The following is a 24,561-nucleotide window of genomic DNA, read 5'->3' as shown; positions in this document are numbered from 1 at the left end:
ATCAAGAGTTTTGTCTAATTTCATAAGGGGGGCTAATAATTTTGGTCACAACTGTAAATCAATGAAAATGCTGTGGCATTGTTTGGCAGAAGTAGCAATAACAGAGAGAGTTCCATTGTGGTACCCCTAGAATAAGACACATTAATTCAAAAGTGCTGAAATTTTTCACTGTGAGCATCAGGAGACTTTGCTGAAAACGTACACATCATTTGTGTAGATCATGTGAAAAGTGACTGAGATGTGGCAGTTTAAATATTGCCCATATTTGTGCTTTTGCTTAAGAGAGGGAGGGGTCGTTTAACATTGGAGTCATTAGAGCAGTTGAGGGGTTCTGTTGTTGGTCAGGGGTTGCAGTTCAAAACCCATGTGTCCTATCACTTCTGTGGTCCCAGTGTATGAACGAGCACAGATTTCTTTGTGCTTTCTTTTCTTGAAAACGTTCAAAGAGCTGAAGTCGTCTCAGTACACAAAATATATGGCGACATTTAGAAATCTCCTCTGTAGAACTTGATAAATGCATGATTTAACCCTTTGTTGGGACTCAATCATTCAAGAGACCAGATGTTTCTTTGCTCCACTGGACAAAGGAACTCACACTCCACAGTTCCTCACCGTTCACACCTGGGGATGACCCTTCCCCCAACGAACCTTACTGGCCAGCCAGCGTGGGTCAGTGTGTGACATGTGACCCCCAAGGGTGTCACCAAACAAAACCAGATCTCTGGCCCTCTTCTCTCTTCCTTTCTTGGCTTGCTCTGGAGAGGAGCTCCAGCTCTCTCCTCCTGGTTCTTCAAAAGGGCGACAAGGCCCCAGCCCAGGTCAGCCCTGCTACCAGCTAAACCAGCTCTCTCGCCGGCCCGCTACCAGCAGCCTGCAAACACTCTTCTCCTCAATAGCAGCGACCTGCTTCGGATTAACTGTGAGTGAACCAAATCCTCGTCAGAATCAGCAGCTACAACACAAGGCCAGCTGGTTTTCCAAGCAACAGGAGTCGTAGCAGAGTTAGCATGGAACAGCTAACTCTGTGAGGAGAACAAAGGAGATAACCGCAAAGCAACACAGCCAGACAGGACTTAACTCCACTAGGAAATCTCCCAACTCACTGGACTTTACACCAACACTGGAAAGGACCTCTTTGCTTGTTTCCAGGACTGGGTAACGTTAACTGACTGGGCCTAACCTTCCACAGCATAGCACAGCACAGCATAACTAAGCAGCAGAAGTCTTAACTTTGTTAATGTACTTGTTGATTGATGTCTTGTTGTTGTAATGTTTGCTTAGGTTGTGGTCAGTCATACAGTTAATCAGGTACTTGTATGTTAACACACATGGTAGTACGTCTCAGTTCTAGAACCTGTTAGAACCTAACTACCCCCCTCTAACCTGGTACCTTTAGATTACATGAGCTAGGCTAACAAAGAAACTCACACCTTCCCTCTCACACACCCCAGGTGGTCCAGCGGCCATTTTGAGTAGTTTCTTTGTTTACCGCCATCTTGTGTAGTCTTCTTTGTTCAGGTCATGTGGTCACAGTGACCACTTTGAATCGGCCATCTTGCCTTTGTTTGTGTCCCCACAAACACACACACAAACACACACACACATACACACACCTGTATATACTAGATCAGACATTGTGTTTTGCTCTGCTTCATTGTAAATAAATGCCTTTAAGTATAACTACTGGTGTGTTTAATGTTGCACAAGCGTGAATATTGCCAACCCCTACTTGGTAGAATTCCAATCCTTCAACTTTAACTTACTGTTGATTTGGTAATTTGGTTATACTTAGTAAGCTAATGGTTATTCAGAGTTCCAGATTAATGGTAATAAATTGAGACTAAAACCATATTGGCTATTTTGCCTATTAGTTTAGGCTGGTGCCCCGTGAACTTTAATTAATTTTAAAGTTATTATTTAATATTAATATTTTTAATATTAATATTTTCCTAATTTATGATAGCCAATAAATTGATAAACAACCAAAATTCAACATAGTTGGTGTCCAGCTCATGAGGTAGAGCTCAGACCCAACACCTTTGATGCATAAAGAGACACTCTCATGCTTCGCTGCTGCTTTGTGTGATCAAGAGATTCGGTATCTTGCCTGTTTTTCACTTATGATAAGCGGCTCCCAGCAAAAATACACAGGGAAACATTAGTTGATATACATACTGATATGATACCAGCTGCGTTATATATAACTGACACCTTTCACTAGCCTATAGTTTCAGTATATGAACTTTATATGAATATGACACAGACATGACATTTTCCCGGATCTCTCTCTCTCTCTCTCTCTCTCTCTCCTCTCTCTCTCTCTCTCTCTGTGTTTGTGTCTTGCTCTAAACAATTGTAAACAAAAATAGGCAAACTGTATGTAGAAAGACAGAGCTGCAGTAGCAGTGGTGCAGCTGCCCAGCAAACGTGAAGCAGACTGTGTGTCCAATGCTGTCTCTTATGAACCAGTTTGTCGGCTATGTCTTCAGTTACTGTTTCTATACATGGAGCCATATAGCCATCGTTGCAGGGAGTGCAGACAATAAGCCCAAGGGAACAACCATTGAGGCCGCTGTCACTTTGTCCAAGAGGCACAGGAACTGGACATACGGCAATGCCCTGCCCTATTGAAAGTGGGCAAGGAGCCGCAGAATGTTATCCACACACTGAGAGGATGGACAAGCCCTCACAGTGATAGTGTTCAGAGCCACACCAATGAAAATTGTGCTCTGAGAAGGAGTCAGTGAGCTCTTCTCAAAATTGACTGTGAGACCCAGCTGGGCCACGTGAGAGAAGGAGCTGTGACTCGGGTCGCCTGTGCCCTGGATGGTACACAGATCAGCCAGTTGTCCAGTATTTTCATGCCCCATGAGTGCAGGGGCGGAGAGACTGAATGGAAGCACCCGGAATTGGAAACAGTGGCCATAGAAGGCAAAACGTAAAAACAGGCTGTGTTGAGGTGCAATGTCACATGAAAGAGAGTGTCCTTCAAGTCGATGGATGTGAATCATTCCCCTGGGTCAACAGGTCGATCAGCTGTTGTGCCCACCATGTGGAATGTCAGTACCTTGAGAAACTTGTTGAGCTCCCTTACATTAAGGACTGGATGAAACCCCTCTGTCTTCTTCTTCACCAGAAAACAAGACAAATTGGACGCCCTGGGATGTGACAGGGGATCTCCCAGTTCTATTGCACCCTCGGCCAGATTGGTGAAAAGCCCTGGTTCGGGGATAAAGCCTTTGCCAGGTCCTGGAATGATGGTCAATCCAACCCAGTTGGAAGCTGGGGGCTTGCATTGGAATTGGATCTTGTACCAAGGATGAAACCACCCAGGGATCTGAAATGTTAGCAGCCTAGCATCTGATCTACTGCTGGGAAAAATAACAGACAACTGGCCCTGAGGCCTCAATCCCTAGTCTCATGACCTTTGGAGATCTTGGGAGCGGGACAATGAGGAGCCCAGGCTCGGTGGTTTGCAGGACAAGCGAGCTGGGCCATGAAAGTCATCGACTGGCCTCCAAGCAATGGGGCATTGAGGCCCCTGGTAACCTCTGGAGTGAGATGATGGCAATGGTAGGGAGAGGGAGAAGGCGGCAGTCACAGCAACCCTGTGCCTGCCAGGAAGGAGTCAAGCTGAGTTTGCACCAAGGTTGACATTAGGCATCCAAGCTCCCTGGACATAAAGGCGAAAGCCTGCAATGAAGCATCACTGAGGCTGGTAATGGAAGCATCTACCCCCGCTTACCGCAGGGAAGCTGAGAAAGGTGAGCATGAAGTGACAGAAGTAGTTGCCGATCCGCCCCATGTGTGATGTTACATCATAACCCCTGCATTAATGGATCATCAGTGACTAAACACTGGAGTTGAGGACACCTGGAATCTGGTCTCAGGGCTTCATAAGGGAGCATTATGGCTCAATAGCTGGCATGTGATGCAGGCCGAACTGTATCCTGCATAGCAGCCAAGGATAGGCCATCTGAAGTATGATGGGAGCATCTTCTAGTGTCCTCCCAGCATGCATGCAGCTCCCTCAAATACTCCTCTGAGAGGGGAACAGTAAAGGCAGAAGCGGGTGGCCTGCATCGTAAAAAGGCACTAACGGGCACCGTGTCAGATGGCATGTCAAGTGGCAGACGAGCTAGGGCCATGCGGACGACAGTCCTCACAGAGCTGGCCCCTGTGTCATCCATGGAGCTCTGGTCTGAGGAGCAAGAGCCCGGCTCCGAGACATGGGACACACCCTCCTCCTCCTTCTAAGAGGGTGTCCAAGGCTGTCCAACCCCCAATGAGGACATTTTATGTATATTGGGAACACTGCTGTCACCAAACCAGGGTTGTAACATCTAACAGATCAGCTCCAGCGAGAGCACTGTTACCTACAGTTGGAACAAACCAAAAAGCATGTTGGGAAAAGACACAGCCATCACCAACGGATATTAACAACTAAGCTAGTAAACCTGTCAGCTCAAACACCACTGCTGGCTACTAACAACCAAAATACATGGACCGATGTTGCTTTCTTTTTCTTTTTTTTTTTTCTTTTTTTTTTTTTTTAGGCAAGCACCTTCTTGCCATAAACTGTAAAAAAAACACAAACTACCACAGCTATCACATGCTGGGAACAACAGCGAGAGCACAAAGTAAGCTTAATAAGCTGATACCAACAGCAGGATGACCAACGTCTATACCCCACTGAGCACAAAGGGCGGACACTCCGCGTTCCCTCAGGAGACAGCTTGTCGCAGCCTCTTGGAGGGCAAATATTCTGCAGCTCTGACCGATGTGGTAACAAGGCTACCAGTGATGAGTTTATTTTAAGATTGATAGAGTTAGCTTTAGCTAACACTACCACAGAAGTAACCCTGCGAAGCAAGAAGATGAAATGGAACTGATTCTCTGATGACATCGGAAGATATACCCTCTCTAGGGTCATGTGGGATCACAGGTGACATTGTTGATATTAAATACTCCACTATACGCAAGACGGAAGATCCAATGCTTAAGACACTGCCTCTGGCAATCAGGAAGGATGAAATAGAACTCATTTGTTCGGTCTGTGAAGTGTAAAAATGATATATGGTGGATTTTATGGGGTTTTATGTGTGGGAATATCAGTGTTGTGCATGAACGCGTTCAATGAACAGCGTTCTTTGAACACGTTCATATTTTTTGTGAACACTGAACTGAACAAATCAGTTTACAAATGATGAACGTGAGCGGGGTTCATCCTAGGCAGAGGGAATGCCGCTCCACTTTACGACAGTTTTATGGCATGCCACATGACATCTCCATAGACACGGCCCACCAAGGCCAATGCTAGCGGTACAGACGGTAATACAACCATGGTACAGACGCATCTACTACTGCTGAAGCCAGTTTGTTTGAGCATTTGAAGCAATTCTATAAACAAATGAGTTAAAACTCAGACGGAGTAATTTTATATACGGATTTTAAATGTTACTCATGTCTGTGATTCTTCAGTGGTATACAATAATTCATTTATTTTGGGAATGGCAATGATTTGGGCTGGTGATTGATGGGTAGAAGGAGGTTCTTATTCTTTTTATAGAAAAAAAAACGGTACAAATGAACGTGAATTAGTTCATTTTTATGTACATGAACTGAAATTTGAACTAGTTCTTTTTAAGTGAGAACTGGCACAACACTGGGGACTATCATCCTGCCCTGTCATCAGCATGAAGTTGCCAGGCAGTGAAGACTCCAGAAAAGTCTGGCACGTGACTCCCTGTAAAACCACAACATGTCATGGACAATAGATTTATTTTGAAGGCGAGAAATGTATCACATTGGAATGATTTGTAAGATGATGATGATTCCATGCCACTTCTACACACCCTGGCTTCAACACCAATGTTATTTTTCTTCTTCTGTTGATCAGGTGATCATGAAAGAAGTGAAAGGCACCAAAGAAGAAGACAAGACTCCTCCTGCCTGGTTCACCTCTTACATGGAGAAAGTAAGAACAACCAGATGGAGGTGACACTGTCTTTCAGTACAAGTTAGGTTTTCTGGTGAAGGAAATGTCTTATTACTAAAACATGGACTTTCTTACTCTCCCAACTTCACCCCACAGTTTAAGGACCAGGTGGTTCGCGAAGCGGTGGAGAAAATCTGCAGGGAGTTTTCTGGACAGTGCTGCATCCACAAGCCACTGGGAGGAGGGGGAGGATCAGGGGGAGCTGGAGGAGGTAGAGGGGAAGCAGTAGGTGGAGCAGAGGCCCAGCAGGTTCCTGAGGTGTCCTCCACCCTGCCTGGAGCCCCATCTTCCTCCACCCCTCCCTGCTCCTCCTGCAGGGGACAGACCACTGGAGGAGGCTACCAATGCAGGTATGTATTGTTGGCAGCTAACTGGCTAATTGCAAGTTACTTTGAATTAGGAAATCACCTACTTGAGTGCAGAGTCACATAAAGGTTCCAGCAATAGCAGCTTTTTGACTAATTATTTCCTCTTTGCTGTTCAATCATTGCTAAGCTACCATCAATGAAGCCAAACACAACCTGCAAAATTATCTCTTCTTAAATACTAGTATTCTGCCCTTCAGGCATATAGTATGAGTGTTGGGAACCCCCTACAGCATTTCTGTTTAATGGTACAGTCCTATGACGCAACTCCCTGTCTGGACAGGAAGTAGGAGAAAAAACAGCACGTGGGCCACAGGAGGTTAGATTTCAGTCCCACCAGAGCACAAGGCGTTCATCTGTTGCCATCCTGTTGTTGTGCCATAGAAAGCATTGCCTGTAAGTTTAAAAACCTTTGGGGGGTGCGCTCTCCAGTGCTGAACATTTCTGAGTGGTTGAGTACTTGCATTTTATTTCACCCACTATGTTTAAAAGTCCCCAGGGAGCGAGCACCGAGCGAGCAAACAGATTTTCCACACTGCAAAACAGGTCTGGGAGAAGGTAAAAAAACTTAAAAAGGACTCTTTAAAATTAAAAAATGGAGTGGCTATGGTTGCCACCTGTCACGTATAATACAGGATCATTTCGTATTTGAAAATAAAATGCTGTGTCCTGTATTGAATGAATACAACAATGGGCCACAGGAACCTTTTAGTTCCTGAAGAATTCCAGGTACTTTTTGGTCGAAACGCGGTTCAAGAAATGTTGATTTCTTTTGTGATTTGCTAGTGATATTTAGCATATTTAGCATTTAGCTTTCACCTTCATTAAAGCTATATACATATATGTACAGTGGATATAAAAAGTCTACACACCCCTGTTCAAATGCCAGGTTTTCGTGATGTAAAAAAATGACAGCAAGACAAATAATTTCACAACTTTTTCCACCTTTAATGTGACCTATAACCTGTATAATGCAACTGAAAAACAAACTGAAACCTTTAAAGGGGAAAAATATAAAATAAAAAACTTAAAAGAACGTGGTTGCATAAATATGCACACCCTTAAACTAATACTTTGTTGCAGCACCTTTGGCTTTTATTACAGCACTCAGTCTTTTTGGGTAGGAGCCTATCAGCGTGGCACATCTTGATGTGGCAATATTTGCCCACTCTTCTTTGCAAAACTGCTCCAAATCTGACAGATTGCGAGGGCATCTCCTGTGCACAGCCCTCTTCAGATCACCCCACAGATGTTCGATGGGATTCAGGTCTGGACTCTTCCAAAGCCTCAATCTTATTCCAGTAAAGCCATTCTTTGGTGGTTTAGATGTGTGCTTTGGGTCATTGTCGTGCTGAAAGATGAAGTTCCTCTTCATCTTCAGCTTTCTAACAGAAGGCCGAAGGTTTTGTGCCAACACTGACTGGTATTTGGAACTGTTCATAATTCCCTCCACCCTGACTAAAGCCCCAGTTCCAGCTGAAGAAAAACAGCCCCAAAGCATGATGCTGCCACCACCATACTTCACTGTAGGTATGGTGTTCTTTTGGTAATGAGCAGTGTTGTTTTTGCACCAAATATACCTTTTGGAATTACGTCCAAAAAGTTCAACCTTGGTTTCATCAGACCATAACACATTTTCCCACATGCGTTTGGGAGATTTCAGATGTCTTTTTGCAAAATTAAGCCGGGCTTTGATGTTTTTCTTTGTAAGATAAGGCTTCCGTCTTGCCACCCTACCCCATAGCCCAGACATATGAAGAAGACGGGAGATTGTTGTCACATGTACTACACAGCCAGTACTTGCCAGAAATTCCTGCAGCTCCTTCAGTGTTGCTGTCGGCCTCTTGGCAGCCTCCCTGACCAGTTTTCTTCTCGTCTTATCATCAATTTTGGGAGGACGTCCTGTTCTTGGTAATGTCACTGTTGTGCCATATTTTCTCCACTTGATGATGACGGTCTTCACTGTGTTCCATGGTATATTTAATTCCTTGGAAATTCTTTTGTAGCCTTCACCTGACTGATATCTTTGAATAATGAGATCCCTCTGATGCTTTGGAAGCTCTCTGCGGACCATGGCTTGTGCTGGAAGATGTGGCTACAAAAATGTCAGGAAAAGCCTACTAGAACAGTTGAACTTTATTTGGGGTTGATCAGAGGCACTTTATTTGGTGACAGGTGTGTGCTGACTCCAATTTAACATGAGTTTGAATGTAATTGGTTAAATCTGAACACAGCCACATCCCCAGTTATAAAAGGGTGTGCACACTTATGCAACGACATTATCTCAGTTGTTTATTTTTACTTTACCTCCCTGAAAGATTTCTGTTTGTTTTTCAATTGCGTTGTACAGGTTATAAGTCACACTAAAGGTGGAAAATGTTGTGAAATTATTTATCTTGATGTAATTTTTTTTACATGAAAAAAACCTGGCATTTGAACAGGGGTGTGTAGACTTTTTATATCCACTGTAGCTGTTAGAATGAATGCGCACTCAATAGGAAACTTTCCCCAAAATCTCCAACAAAGACAACGTCAAGCTGGAGCTTTGTTCTGCTAATGAAGATGGATACCTACCGGGTTTAACCTGGATACTGCCCAATAGAGGAGAAATTACCCAAAGTCATCAAGATGTGTGCCATAAATGATGATCAGAGCAACCGCTCATTACTTCGGTCAGCCTTCTTTGATGCTTTTAACATCCAAAGCTCAACCTCTTACTCACTCAGAACCTGTGCTGGACAAGTTGACATGTCTGGAAGAAAAGCAGAGGGCTTCAAAATCGAGTCAGTGAACGGGAAAGTCTGTCTTGATTTACCAACACCTAGAATGTACCCACATTCTTGTAAATACCGATGTCAGATGAAGCTCTTCATCTCCCCCACCTGAAGTCCGTGGCAGACTACATTCCGATGCTTGATCCAAATGCCCATATTCTTCTCTTACTAGGAAGGGACATTGTTAGGGTACAGAAGGTTCGACAGCAGGGCAGTGGACCACACAACACCCCTTTCGCATAGAGGTTGGACCTAGGCTGGGTTCTGGTGGGTGATATATGCACACAAGCCAGTTGTGAGCACTCTCAGGACAAATGTGCTGGAGAATGGTAGACCCTCCTTCCTCACTCCCTGTGAGAGCTTTATGCAGCTGAAATAGAAAGTGAGTTATGGCAGGGAGCAACCAGGCAACCTGTCCGACTCTGTCAAGGGCAGCAAAGTAAGAGTCACAGAGCGCACGATTGAATGCACTTTGTTCAGCGAAACTAAACAGGACAACAAGCTGGCTCCATCAATTGAGGACATGGTATTTTTAAAAACCATGGATGAGGAAGTTTATAGAGATGAAACTAAGAGCCTTCAAGGTACTCAGGCAGTGTCTCCCCAACAACCAGGAACAAGCGCTCATTCATCCCTTGTCTTTGCATTGCAGCTTAGACAGGAAGCCAGAGATGAAAGAGCAATACGCTGCCTACATGGGGAAGTTGTTGGAAAATGATCATGCTGAACCAGCCCCTGCACTGCAAAAGGATGGGGAGTGTTTGCTGCTTTTGGAAGGAAAAGGTTGCCATCACCACTGATGTACAACACATTTCATTGCTTCGGTGTAAGGGAGGATCACCAAAATGTTCTGCAATACCTATGGTATAGGGACAATCACCTGTCCAAGGACATCATCGACTACAGAATGAAGGTCCATCCTGCTGTTATGGAGGCATTTCTTTCAGAAGATCAAGCAAAGGTTCTGAGGGACCTAGACCTCAGCAAAGAGACTGCTCCTATGCAATGTAGTCTGGGACTACGTTATGAAATAGCAACACACGTTCACCTTTTCAGTGTCCTACAATGACAAACCTTTCACCCAGCGTGGTGTCCTGTCCTCAGTAAATAGTGTCTTTGACCCCCTAGGCCTGGTAGCACCTTTGTCCAAGGGAGAGCTTTACTGCGGAAGCTGACTATGGACACCAGGTTATTTTTTACAGATGCAGATCTGTACAGTGCTCAGTGGAGACAAGTGTAGACCCTTGGCAACAAGTTTTGGACATACTGGAGACAAGAGTACATCCCAACCCTACAGAGCCAGCGAAAGTGGAATGTGGAATGTCCTGAAAGCACCATCAAGTTGCTTGCAACAGCATTGGTCACCTCAGCTCTTCCTAGCGCTGATGGAAAGGTGCGCAAGGTGGAAATCAAGACTAATAGTTATGGTACTCCAAAGACTTTCTTGAGACCTGTCTCATAGATTGTACTCCTGTTGCCGGGAGGAAAGGCCAAAGAGTGAAGGACTGTCTTTCATAAGTAGTGACCCTGAGAAGGGCCAGGCGAGAAGTATTCTGCCCCTCAGGCATTCATGTTCCTTAGTGTGAGTTTCGGGAAACCCCTACAGCAAATCTTGTTTAATGGTACAGTCCTATGATGCAACTTCCTGTCTGGACAGGAAGTAGGAACAAACACATCACATGTGGGCCCTAGAAGGTTAGATTTCAGCTCCACCAGAGCACAAGGCGTTCATCTGTTGCCATCCTGTTGTTGTGCCATAGAAAGCATTGCCTTTAATTAAAAAAAACATAAATAAGCAGTTCAACTTAGTGTATTAAGAAACATTTTGTGACAGGTAGCTGTTAGCTGTTAGCATTTGTTTGGTTGGTCTTTATTGTTTATTATTACTTTGGATTTAGTACAGTGCTAACCATGCTTTACACTTGAATACTTACCTCTGTGTAGGAATATTTTAGTGATTATACTGTATTCAGTTTCACTCCATTTTCACGTCATCATGCACCTTGAGTTGCATTAATTAGTCGGACCGAGAAAGCTACATCCTAACTCTCATATCTTTTGTGAAAAGAGCTTGGCTAGCTGTCTAATTGAGGTTTTCTACACCTTAAGGAGGACAGTATAACTGGATATGAGAAAAATGATTAACTTCTTATGTTTAGAAAACAATCCAAGTTGTTTTGGCAGCGTTGAGATGGCAGCATTTAAACCAGCATGTAAAGAGAGAAAAAGTTCTGTGTGGCAAGTCAGAAGTTTGACAAGTCAAAACTGAATTACAGATATCTGCAATGACGTCACTGAAAACGACATTCGGCTCGTCACGCATCTATAATGAATATGAGAGATCTGTAATTCAGTTTTAACTAGGCAGAATTAAAGTTAATGATATCGCAAACGTCATTTTGACTCGTCAGAATTGTTGTGCATGACGTTGCTCATTCGAGGCTTCCCATTGGATACTGACCCAAATGAACTGGAGGAAGAGAGAAGAGGCTTTCCATTGGATATTCGCCCAGCAAACAAATGATTTGAACAGTCTTAGCAGAAGAAGCAAGTCCATTTTGACTAGGAAGAAGTGAATTGCGGATATCTGCTGTAATGCATATCCAGACTAGCCATTAAACGTCTTGCCATAGGTGGTGTGGTAGTTTTGGACATTGGGCATAGCCAGACTACCTTTTTTCTCCTGCTTCCAGTCTTCATGCTAAGCTAGAGTTATCACATCCTGACTCCAGCTATATGCTCAGAAAACTACTACAGTGCTTTAGCATTGCTTTCCTACGACACTGTTGGACTCATGATGGACAGTTAAATAGGATAAATGTAACGATAACACAACTGTGCAGATAATTATATCTGTAGCATCACTTACATGTGAATGGTGCTTGTGTAGTATTTAACATGTTGAAGCCTTGTCTTGTTAATGATTACGCTGTGAAGGTGAAGTGAAAGGCAAAGTCATAGCTTGACAGGAGAGAGGAGGAGCATGCAGAAACCGTGTTGACAGACATGTAGTCTTTCCCTGATATCTCAGACATTAACCTGAACAGTCTGACTCCAGCCACTTTGCTGTTCTTAACATATGTCCTGTTCTCATAGAAATATGCTGAACTACATGCTAACAAACATTCCTCAGCTTGTGGACATTGTTGCAGGTTCTAAGGTGAATTCTGTCTCTGTAGATAGTGAAACTGAGGTTGCACTTAGTCATGCTGTCAGTTCTTTAGTTGGAATTGCCCTAACTGTTCTCTCTTTTTGTAGCATTCTCTGTCTCTCCTCACTCTCTGTATATCTTTTTTCCCCTGTCTCTCTTCCCTCCGTCTCTGTCTCTCATCAGTGTGTGCACTTCCTGTACTCTGTGCGAGCCCTGCAGTTTCTCTCATGATCCCAGCCACAACCTGGTGAGAGCCAGGACTCCTCTGTCCATTCCAGAACATGGATCACCTGCTCCTGACCACAGCAAGTACGACAACACAATGGTGCTACAATTACATATGTCATGTTTTCTATATTTGTAGACATTTTTATGTCATATTTACTTTTTCTTCTGTTCTTTAACACATTAGCAATATGATTTACAGCCTGGGGTTGATAGTGACAAATTACAAACAGTGGTGGAGGAGGTATTCACATCCCTTACTTAAATAAAGTTAAGTAGGAAGGATTCTATAAATACTCCATTACAAGTAAAATTCCAGCATGTAGAGTGTCATTTGAAAAAATGTAAGGCTTATCATCTGAGTCAGCTCAGACGTCTTACCTTTTACGTTTTATTGCACTTACAGTAAAGCTCAGTGATAGTTTTCGTCAAGTCCAGTAATAGTAGTTTTCTTTGCTTCATCCGGTTCTGTGTCCGGCGCAGCCTCTGTCATGCTGTTTGCTCTGTGTGTGTGTCTGTGTGTGTATGTTCGCGCTATGTACCTGCAGCCCCGCTTCTACTGGAGAGCAGAGAGAGCAGGCCAGAAGAGAGAGAAGCAATGTGACCATAAAAGACAAATAGAGAATAAATATATGGTGATTAATAGTGTCTGTCCGCCACAAATAAATCGATGTACTGTATGTATGAGAAACAATTTGTCGACGCAAAATATTGATGTCGACGGCATTGATTATACCGACTAATAGCGGCAGCCCTACAAAGAACCACACATCAACACACAAACACAAGTTCCCACAAAAACACCGTATTGATTTACCTTAGAGTTGCTCTCATACCTGACTTAAAAGGCAAAGAGCTAATCAGTCAAATTAGCCAAACAGAATTAGCTTTGTCCATTTTTGTCAAGTAATTGTCAGCTGCACCTGCTGAGACACTGGTTGCTGTGGCAACTGTGGCCACCAGGGTGAGGAGGAAAACACGCACAAACAATCCCCTGAAAAAGCTGTTGTCTCCCTAGGCAGACAACAGCTTTTAAGATGAAAGTTGTGTTCGAAAATTGGATCTGAGGGAAAACTACAAGTCCTATTGAAAAGATAACCTCACCATGGCTGTCCCAAGGCTTCAATAGAGTGATTGAAATCTTATATGTGTACCTACAGTTTACAGTTGAGGTTTAATCGCAGTTTTTAAACTCCCCTTAACTCTGTTGAAGGTAAGCTTCAGAGCTGAGTTTAACATGGCCGTCTGTGGTCTCTGCACTTTGGGGGAAACATGTTATAGGGTGATAATAATAATATATGATAAAAAAATAAAATCAAAGAACATCTTTAGGTTACCAGATATATCAGTTCCCAGGTGAGAACATCAACAAAATCAACCAATCAATTGCAGTTAGGCACTTTGGAGCCTGAGCATACTCCTGATAATTACTAATATACACTCAGTTGGCAATTTATTATTAAAATAGTTTTAGACAGTCATTGATTCAGTTAATCACTGAGGAGGATATAACGTATATTACGTCATACAGAGGTGTTTCTGTTATTTAGCCTACCTTCAGTGATAAAAATGGGGGGATGAGGGGTTGGGGTTGGGTGTAGCAAATCCACAGTATACCCACTAGAATAAAGTAGATGCCACCACTGTATACAACTACATGCACATACAAGCACACACACATGCACAGTGCTGATTTGCCTTATACACGCTCTCATACTTGAGAGTAAAAAGGGGTAAGAGTTAATGAGTCGTTTGCTATCAGCTTCTGTATTTATATTGCTATGTGAGAGTTACTATGATGGTTGAACAATTCCTGTAGCTCAAAGATCAAAGTAAATTCAATATGTCTGCTGCTGTATTTACTGTTCTGCTGTCCAGTCTGAAGAGTAATCTCTCTCTATGAGACCTAACTTGCTTTGCCAGCTTTCTGCCTGTGTGCGTGCGTGCGTGCACGTGCCGTGGCGTGCATGTGCTGATGTGTGTGTTGTGTGGGGGGGGGGGGGGGGGGGGTGCTGTGTTTGTAAACATCAGAGATCAAAGAGTCTCCTAACGAGCCATGTCAAACAGCTGTGTCTAGCTGGAAGACACAGAGCGGACACAGCTGAGTGACATTTGGTTTATGTTAGAGAAGGATTTAACTGGTGTTCTTCTTTAATCTAAGTTTGTCTCATTTGTCTCATAAGCAAACCGGCTCAGACAATTGCCCATGAGCCAAAAAAGATTTCTTATTTGTGAAGATTTTGTGGTATGTGGTGGTATTTAGATGTAAGGCCTCCATGACATAGCTATATGTCCGCATGAATAGTCTACGTCTCTTACCTACTTGGCTTTTATATGTTACCAAACTAATTGCCAGCTATATAAATGACAGCTTTACAACCCTGAACCATGTTTAAAAACTCACTAACTCACTTAAGTGCAGTCTGATAAAGTTGAGCTTGCTTAAAGTAGTAACTACATGTTGGGACTGAGTGCAGAGGATGGTAGAGGGGCAGGGGCCCAAATTCATAAAATGCAGTTTTTTGCTTCATCAACATGCATCAGAATGCTGAATTGACTTAGTTAACAATTATTTAAAAAAAATATATAATAATGATAATAATAATAATAATAACTAGAAAATTCCTGGAGAAATTTTTGAATGTGCCTGCTGCTTGGTGCGTGCACGTTTTAATCTCTACAGAGGACGTAATTTTGAGTTTCATTCATGTCTTGACACTGACCTCAGTCACTGCAGTTGTCCCTCTGAAAGCCTTTTGAAGCTGTCACGACTGGCCAAAATAACCTCACACTAACGGTTTCAAACCCAAATTTGCCCCCACAACAATAGCAAGACATGTATACACACATGTACATGCCCTAACAGAAGTTCTTCTCCAATAAAGAGTCCAGAGCCTCCAAAAAGCTTGTGCTACCAGGTTGAGACACTGTTAATATCCATATAATGATGATCGAGTTTGTTTGTCTTTTAACCTTCAAACAGCCCTTTGAAGTTGTCAGGACCGGTCAAAATGACCTCACAATAATGTTTTTTTTATCCAAAATTCTCCTCACAATTATAGAAAGACATATACACACATGCAAAGAACCACACATCAACACGCACACACAAGTACACGCAAATACACCGTGTTGATTTATCTTAGAGTTGCTCTCATACCTGAGTTAAAAGGCTAACAATTAATGAGTTTAAATAGCCAATCAGAATCAGCTTTGCCCTTTTCTGCCCTTTTCTGCAGTAACACCTGCTCCTGAATTTGTAGTTCAGTCAATGGGAGAGGGGGAGGGTACTCCCATCACATCCTCAAAAACCGTAAAAGATATCAGAATGAAACCAAAACTGGGTGATACAGGACCTTAAGAATCTCTACATTTTCTTTTTTTTTTTTTTATTAAAGTTTTTTTTTTTTATTCACACACACATTAACATACAATCAAACTCGAAAACAAACACTGACACCAACATCAACAGACAGTATATCCAGTTTACAACCATATATACAAAGGCCTCCTGCAAATCAACATTTCCTTTTTTGAAACAACCACAATATACATTCAGCACGATGTCTTCAAATTTTTCCATATGTCCTACCTACAAAAAAATACTTTCCCAGGCCCTCCTAAAATGTTCCTCTTCGTTGTTAATTCTAGCCAACATGTGTTCATATGATGCAACTTCTGACATCATTTCCATCCATTTTTTAACATCTGGAGCGACTTTACTCTTCCATACTCTGAGAATTGTTCGAGCAGCGGTGACCATGCCAACTTTTAAGACCCCTCGTTCATATTTAGATATATTTAGTATTTCTGTTTGGTCTCCTAACAAACATAGTCTTGGTGATACAGGTACCGCCACACCCAGCCATTTACTCACATGTTCCAATACTTTCTCCCAAAACGGGTACACCAGTTTACATCCCCAAATTACATGTAGAAATGTCCCTATTTCACTCTGACACTTCCAACATGAATTACTTCCTAATAAGCCCATTCTATTTAGTTTTGAAGGGGTGAAATAAAATCGATGAATTATCTTATACTGAATAAATTTCCCCTTCGCCTCTCTCATGTGTTTCCCTGTATTTGATAAGATATTTAACCAATGGTCCTCAGATTTTTACACATATCTTTTCATAAACCATTAAATGTCTTGTAGAATATGGCTGCTCTGTGTGTTATACTTGGTAGATCCAAAACTTCCATCAATGTACTCTTGTTGTGACTAAATTTACCCTTTGTGATACAGTCTTTTATTTGTAAATATTTCCAAAAATTACCTTTATATTCAAGATTATATTTTTGCATAATATCAGCAAACAACATGAACACTCCATCCACACACATCCACACACACATCCACAGGTCACTTATTTTGCATATCCCTCTTACAAGCCATTGATTCCAATAAACAGATTTCTTCCCAATACGTACGGCTGGGTTATACCATAGAGAGGCGTAAGGTTGTCTCAAATGCGAAATACTATATATCTTATGAATTTCTTTCCAAACTGCTTTAGAATAAGACAGCACTGGGTTTGAAAAATAATTATGTCCAGAAGTTGTTACACCATGTGAGAGGACATCCAGAGGTTCAAACGGGCTAGTTAGTTCCCTTTCAATTTTGATCCAGCTCAGCTCCTGATCGATCCCCTTCCAATGCTTTATCAATCTAGACATTTCAAATGATAGATTATATAATCTTACATTAGGTAGACCCATACCTCCTATTTCCCTCGGTGACCACATCTTCTTTATATTAATGCTTGGTCTCTTTTTATCCCATAAAAAGTCTTTGATAATTCTATCATAATGTTTAAACAGCTGTGGTGCAATATTGAGTGGCAACATCATGGAAACATAATTGAATTGCGATGCAACCACCATTTTAATTACATTAATTTTTCCCCACAATGTGAGCTTCAATTTTCCCCATTTATCCAGGTTCAATTTTATTTTCTGGAGAAGTGGTTCCATATTTGAGAGCATCATTTCATCCAGATTTGAATTTAGTTGGATGCCTAGATATTTCATACCTGAGGGTAGAAACTTGAAGCCATATGAAGTGATAACCCCAGAGTGACATGTTTGCGATATCGGCATACATTCCGACTTATGCCAGTTTATTTTATAACCTGATAATCTAGAATATGATTCGATACATTCCAGTAACACCGGCAGGGAGTTCCCAGGTTCCTCTAACACTGCTAAAATATCATCGGCATACATAAATAGTTTGTGCTCTCTACCCCCTGCCTGCACACCTTTAATTCTCACATCAGCTCTGATTGCTACAGCTAGTGGTTCAAGAACCATAGTAAATAGCAATGGGGAGAGAGCACATCCCTGTCTTGTCCCCCTGGAAAGACGGAAAAAATCAGATATCAGCCCATTTGTTAGAACAGCTGCTCTTGGGCTAGAGTAAAGTATCTTCACCCAGTTACAAAAGCCAGGACCCAACTGAAGGAGTTTTTTGCTATTTGGAGGAAAAAACTCTCACCCCCCCACGGGGTGTGTGCAGTGTTCAAAATACTCAAAAGACCAGTAAATGTCCACACCAAAGAATTTAGTTAAATTTGTTTAGTAAATCTTTTCAACAAGCAATGAACAAATACAGAATTCTGGATCAGATGTGTATTTCCCTAACCAATAACAAGTGTTGGTCAGTCCACAGTCTGATAACCTAACTTTCCCTGATCCAGTGTATTTATACAGATACAAACAAAGAAATGTGCATGGGCGTTTTGTCGTCTTCTGATTGGCTCTGCTGCGCTGGCCTTCCCTCCTTCCCATCTGACTCCGACCCTAAGGTGAAACCTAAAACTCAGCGCGCCAAAAAAAGAAGACAGTTAGTGTTTACACATAAATTACCACTTCTCTACCTCTGTTACCTCCGGCTGCCCCCTACACATGCCCATAGAGTGGTCCTTATCAGTGGTTGTAAATAGTTTCTTGAGGCAGATGTTTAAACCAACACTCACCCTTAGCACCTAAATATCCACTAGTATAAAATCATTAAACAGTTTTAGGTTTAATAGCCTGAAATATTCCAACACAACCCAAATTTTGAAAGAGTCGACATGAGGACCCCCACTCCACCCGGTCAAAAGCCTTCTCAGCATCAAGTGAAAAAGCTGCCACTGTACGGATTAGAGCAATTCATATGCATCAGATGTATGAGTCTTCGCATGTTATCAGCTGAGGACCTTTTTTTAATAAAACCTACTTGATCTCCATGTATAATGTCTGGAAGTATTTTCTCTAAACGTGACGCCAAGGTCTTTGTCAAAATCTTACAATCCACCCCAGAAGGCTCACAGGTCTGAAATTAAACGGATCAGGAGGCATCTCTGTCTTTTTTTAGGAATAAGAGAAATTAAAGCATCATTAAACGTACCAGGCAGTGAGCCCCTCTCAAATACCTCCATGTACACCTTATGCAATATGGGGCCAAGATATCAAATATATTTCTTGTAATATTCAACCGGAAGCCATCCAAACCAGGTGATTTCCCGGTTTTCATGATGAAATAGTAGTCCTAATCTCTTCCTCTGTTATTGGAGCGTCCAGCATGTCTTTTTGCTCGTTAGATACACTCGGCAGATGAATACCTGAGAAAAATGTCTCTGTGTCTCTGGATTATGAGCACAGGAGGATGTGTAAAGATTTTCATAACATTTTTTAAAAACCTGATTAATTCTTTTGATGAGGTACTACCCCATTATCCTTCTTGCGGCAGGATGGGATGCGCCTTACACAAATTAGGGCTACATGGATGACATGACGTTGATACTACACAACGGTGCCATGTATGAAAAGAGTACTTAGCAAGACTTAATAAAAACTTAAAGTGGGCCTAGTATGAAAATTAAGCTAGTAAGTTCTAGAAGTATCTCATTAAGCAGCAGAGGAAGCTAAGTGATAGGGAGTTTGTAATAGACGAAGAGGAAATTCCAATAATTAAGGAAAAATCAGTAAAGAGTCTACGTAGGTGGTACAAGGCAGACTTGAAGGACGGAGAACAGGTAGTGCAGTTTCGGAAAGATGTTGCCGAGGGACTGGTAGAATAGATAAATCAGGGCTTCCAGGAAAATTGAAGTTGTGGTGTTTGCAGTTCGGATTATTTCCCAGACTGATGTGGCCAATGTCTGTTTATGAGATTCATTATCTGCTGCGGAAAATGGAAAGATTAGTTAGCTTTTACATTAGGAAGTGGCTAGGTGTTCCTAGATGCTTAAGTACGGTGCACTGTATGGGAAAGGCATACTTCAGCTCCCAGTCACTAGTCCTGGTGGAGGAGTTTAAATGTACTAAGGTTAGGACAGAGCTCCTGTTATCTGGGAGTAAAGATGTGTAGTCAGTAAAGTGGTTCCAAACCCAATCAAGGGAGAAAGTGGAATCCAAGAATGGCAGTGCAGGAGGCAGAAGCAACGCTCAGGCATACAGAGATTGTGGGTAATGTCCAAATAGGCCGGGAGGCTTGGGGCTTGGCCCAGGCAAACTGGTGTGGAGTAGAGCAGGTCCCAAGGAAAAGAGAAAGCTAGTGGTGGAACAGGTTCGTAGACAGAGGAGATTTAAGGGGTGCAAAGGCAGTGGCTCAGGCTAAGCAGGGACAGTGGTTAAATTGGGAAGGTGTAGATAAGAAAAAGCTTAGCTGGAAAAGAGCTGTGGAGTATGGAGGAAAGTAGCATTAGATTCTTGATAGGGGCAACATATGATGTATTGCCAACTCCCCAGAACCTAAAACTCTGGGTAAATGGAGACCCGCTATGTGTCCATTGTGTTCAGGTACGGCAACTCTAAAGCACATTTTGTCAGGCTGTGAGGTTACTCTGTCGCAAGGCCGGTACAACGTGGCGACATAAACCAGGTTTTAAAAGCTTAGCTGCAGGAATAGAAGACCTACGGAGGCAGGCAAATTTAGGAGGGTCTAAAACAAAGAGAGTTGCAATAAAGTTTGTTCAAGAGGGAGAGAAAGTTGTAAGACAGCAAGAGAGGCAAGCAGCTTAGAGGATGCTTGTGATTGGGAAATGCAGGTAGATTTAGGAGGAAAGCTTGTTGTTCCCCAGGAATAGCCAGTACAAAGTTAAGGCCTGACATAGTCTTGTGGTCTAGGAGTAGAATGAAAGTATATTTCATAGAGTTGACTGTTCCATGGGAGGCTTCAGTTGAAGAAGCATATGAAAGGAAAAAGCTCAGGTATGCAGAGTTAGGGGCATAAGCAGAGCAGCGGAGAGAATGGAAAGTATAGGATTGTTGTCCAGTAGAAGTAGGATGTAAGAGAGCAAGGTCTGTTGTTCCTTGGTAAGAGGGAGCGAGAGCAAGTGGACAGAGTGTGAGGAAAATAGTAAAAGACATGTCAGATGAGGCAGCAAGATCCAGTCCAGTGGATTTGGATTAGAAAAAAGTAATGGTAGCTGGGGGCCCAGCAGGGGGAGCACTTAGATAGACAGGCTCTTAGGAGAAGCAAGGAAGAAAATCCAGGAAGAGGAAGTGTTTTTAAGTGGAGGGTGTGGCCTGTGTGAGCCTCTTTGAGACCATGCGGTTAGTTCAGGTGAGTTGTTTGTTTTGGTATTGCTCTGAATTGGTCTGTAGTGTGTCTCTGACTGGTCTAGGCGAGTTTTGTTTGTTTTAGGTGAGATTGTTTTGGAGGAGTGGGGGAGTGGGGGAGGTAGAGCACAGCCTAACCCGGCGGGGGAGAGCTAGCCCAACAGCACCTCTCCCTGACTCTACTCCCTCATTCAAATGGCCGCCATTTTCTCCAACTGGTAGGAGATTTGTTTGTTGAATCTGCTGGTGTGTTTTGGTCCTAAGTTGATAATGTTGTGTTGGTAGCATAGGCAAGGTAAAGGAGAAAATAGTTGTGGTGTGAGGAGCAGTGATGGCTGGCATTAGGGGAGTGACTCTGGGACGCCAGTGATCACTGTCTAGCCTCCTGGAGGTGTCGGTGGGACCAACTAGACGAAACACTGGTGAAAGGAGGTTCCCACCTGAGATCGCCCAAAGACATGTTAGTTATCACTGCTCATTAGTCTGTGTAGCTGAATTAATAGTTATCATAGGGCTTAGGGAGTTATTCACTGAGTCTGGTCCAGTTTTATCAGCAGCACAAGCTCTTTGTCTTTATCCTAAAATAAATTAATCATTGGAATGTATTGGAATTATCCTGTTGTCTTAATTGTCTTGCTAATAGTCTGCATTCTTTTCGCCCCCTTCATAGAAATTAGTTTTTAGCCTAAATAAGGCATATTCAGCCTTTTTATTATATATATCATGTAATTGATATTTCGTATTACAAATTGTTTTGTATAGATTTATCTGAATAGTGACTTGCCAATTCTTTCTCAATTCACGGATCTCTTTGTCTAACATGTTTTCTTTCTTCACATTCTCCTTTTTCCATTTTTGGAGCGTGAGCAATAATTTTCCCTCTATATAAGCCTTAGATGCTTCCCAAACGAGGATTGTTCTGTAGAGCCAATATATAATTTCAAAAAAATATATGTATTTAAGATCCTCTGATAACGTATTGCTAAATGATACATCCTGTAGCCACACAGTGTTAAGCCTCCAACGTCCTCTTTTCACATTATCTGTGTTCAGGTCAACAATGTAACTCACTGTGGCGTGATCACTGAGGCAATAGCCCCTATCTCACAGTTCCACTACTGAATCTATTAATGAGTTAGACATCAGAAAAAAAATTCAATCCTTGAATGGATTTGGTGACAGTGGGGGAGTAAAAGGTGTATTCCCTCTCACAGTGGGTTCACCAATGCTCCATATGTCACACCAAACTCAAGTCTCCTGTCAGCATATGAATTGCAGCTCTGTCCCTGGGTGAAGATTTACCACTGGGCTTACTCTTAATCAATTATTCCCTCCATTACGCTGGTTGAAATCCCTGCTAGTATGACCTGGCCCTGCATGTTTCCTATCACTCTAATTAACTTCATGAAAGAAATCAGGTTCCTCCTTGTTTGGGGCATATATATATTACATAGCACTGTCCTGATTCCATTGATTCAAAGGCTTCCAATGCAAATAATTATACCATCCTATACATTGGTGTTGTTTTTAGCATGACAAAACTTACATTTTATTAATCGAGTATCGATTCCACGGAGGCTGCAGCATTCTGTTCTACTCGGAGTATGAGCTATGAAAGAAAAGTCTTCCCCTGACTACCTCAGCCTCGTTCATATAAAATTGCATCACACCATGCCTCTTCAATCTGCCCCATTATGATGAACGTCCCACACACACAATTAAACGTGGCCATATCTGTGTATGTCCTCTTCACGATTATCCGCACACGTCACCACTGTCGTGAGCACCGTCAACATACACCAACAGACCTTCCTGCCTAATGATCTAGCTGCCGGCCGCACACTGGCCTTTTAATGAGGGGGGCCTCCGCGACCCCGACTATCTTAGAGTTATATCCACACCACCACCTATATAAACACGCATCTGTTACGCCTCAAAATGTCTCTAGACAACTGGTAAATCTAGCTCTTTAGCTAGCCATCAGTTCTCTCATCCTAGAAGTTGTCAATCATATACGCCCACACTACAACTACACTTCTTCCTAAACCAAACGACGCCTGTTGCCATATGACAGCGCATTACCGCATTATACACTCCACACTCTTTGTCGGACCATGCGTTAGCACTGCACTGATCTACAGCGGGTATTCTGTATAACAGATAAAACACACGAACAGGCGTTAGAGACACACTTTATCTTTACAGCACGACCCGGGGGTTAAGAGCAACCACACTAGACAGCACACATCATCACATTAAACCTAGACTCAGAAGTATCACACCACCACACCCGCCCTACTGAACTAGGAACCTTGAACTAAAGATTACCAGTACCTACACAGAGTGAGGCGCATCTTCAGCTCATTGAACAGCGACTATGCCTCTTTCCCTGCCCTCCCACAAACCACGAATCAACGTTACTTATTCCCACAGATCAAACCTCACGTCGGTCGGCGTACACTTACATATACGATACACCTGGTCGCATTCTATCTGCAGGCATCGATTCGGCGACCGAAAATGCTATCTCCGCGTCGCTTCGACGTAGCTCTTTGCAGATAAGTATTAATCTGGGACTTATACTAGAGACCTAGGAGAGTGACAGATGGAGTATAGCAGAACTGGAGTCATGCCGCAACGCTGCGAAAGGCGGAGCGTGCATCTCCAGGCCGTCGCGGACGTATGAGACTTCAGACCAATTTAGCAGCGAGGTGCACGCTCTGCTCGCACGTGAGTAGGCGATCAACAGTGATATGTACTCGAGACTCTGCCGAGAGAACCCAGCCAGACGAATCCAAAAATGGGACTGTACAGGTCGATAGAGAGCTCAAGAACGAACACAGCTCCGACAACTACATGTCACATCGGACAAAGAGTTGCTCAATATGAAGATACGAGGAAAGAGAGTCAGCTCAGGCCCGCAACCAGTAATTAGAACGTAAAACCATAGTGATGCAGGTGAAGCCACACCGTCAGACAACCACATTCCTTTCTCCCGCCAATTCTCTGGACACATCCTCATAAGAGGAGGACAGCTATACAGTCTACCGCACCCACAGTCGATCCAACGTCTCCTCACCTTAAGCACTGAGCGCGAGCAGGCCCTGCATTGCGCGGGGCCGCGATTGAACGTTAGGGGAGATGCGATCACCAGGGCGAGGATTTCTCGGGCTGGTCAGATTGACAATATTACGGAGCCACGCGCACGTGGAGTTCCCAAAAGGAATATGTGTGCAGATCGTTTATCACAGATGCATTTGTCAAACTCACTCCAGATAGCCCGAGCCCCTGAGAAATGATCTTTTCCACATACTGATAACTTTGCCCGTCTCCTCCTTGATCCTCTTCACATCCCACCACTCCCTTACATGTATTCTCACATATAGACATGCGGTTTTCCAGGTTCTTCCACACCATCCCATCAATGTTTGCCAGTCTCTTGTCACATTTCCCATACTTTACTCCATCCGTGCGTTTACGTCTCCACGTACTGATATG

The 24,561-nt window shown here is 42.9% G+C and overlaps 1 protein-coding gene across 6 annotated transcripts in view; it reads left to right on the top strand.

The window, feature by feature from the left end:
- LOC111236255 (next to BRCA1 gene 1 protein-like) overlaps positions 1 to 24,561 on the top strand; it is a 91,869-nt gene that overhangs the window by 32,788 nt on the left and 34,520 nt on the right. For all 6 annotated transcript variants that reach the window (XM_022764919.1, XM_022764920.1, XM_022764918.1 and 3 more), the window contains exons 6-8: positions 5,900 to 5,977; positions 6,095 to 6,348; positions 12,472 to 12,597. In XM_022764919.1, coding sequence (XP_022620640.1) covers positions 5,900 to 5,977; positions 6,095 to 6,348; positions 12,472 to 12,597 — 458 coding nt within the window. The remainder of the gene's footprint in view (positions 1 to 5,899; positions 5,978 to 6,094; positions 6,349 to 12,471; positions 12,598 to 24,561) is intronic.

Source organism: Seriola dumerili, unplaced genomic scaffold, assembly GCF_002260705.1.
Source record: "Seriola dumerili isolate Sdu_G_001 unplaced genomic scaffold, Sdu_1.0 BDQW01000609.1, whole genome shotgun sequence".
NCBI lineage: Eukaryota > Metazoa > Chordata > Actinopteri > Carangiformes > Carangidae > Seriola > Seriola dumerili.
This window is presented reverse-complemented; position numbering and strand designations above follow the sequence as displayed.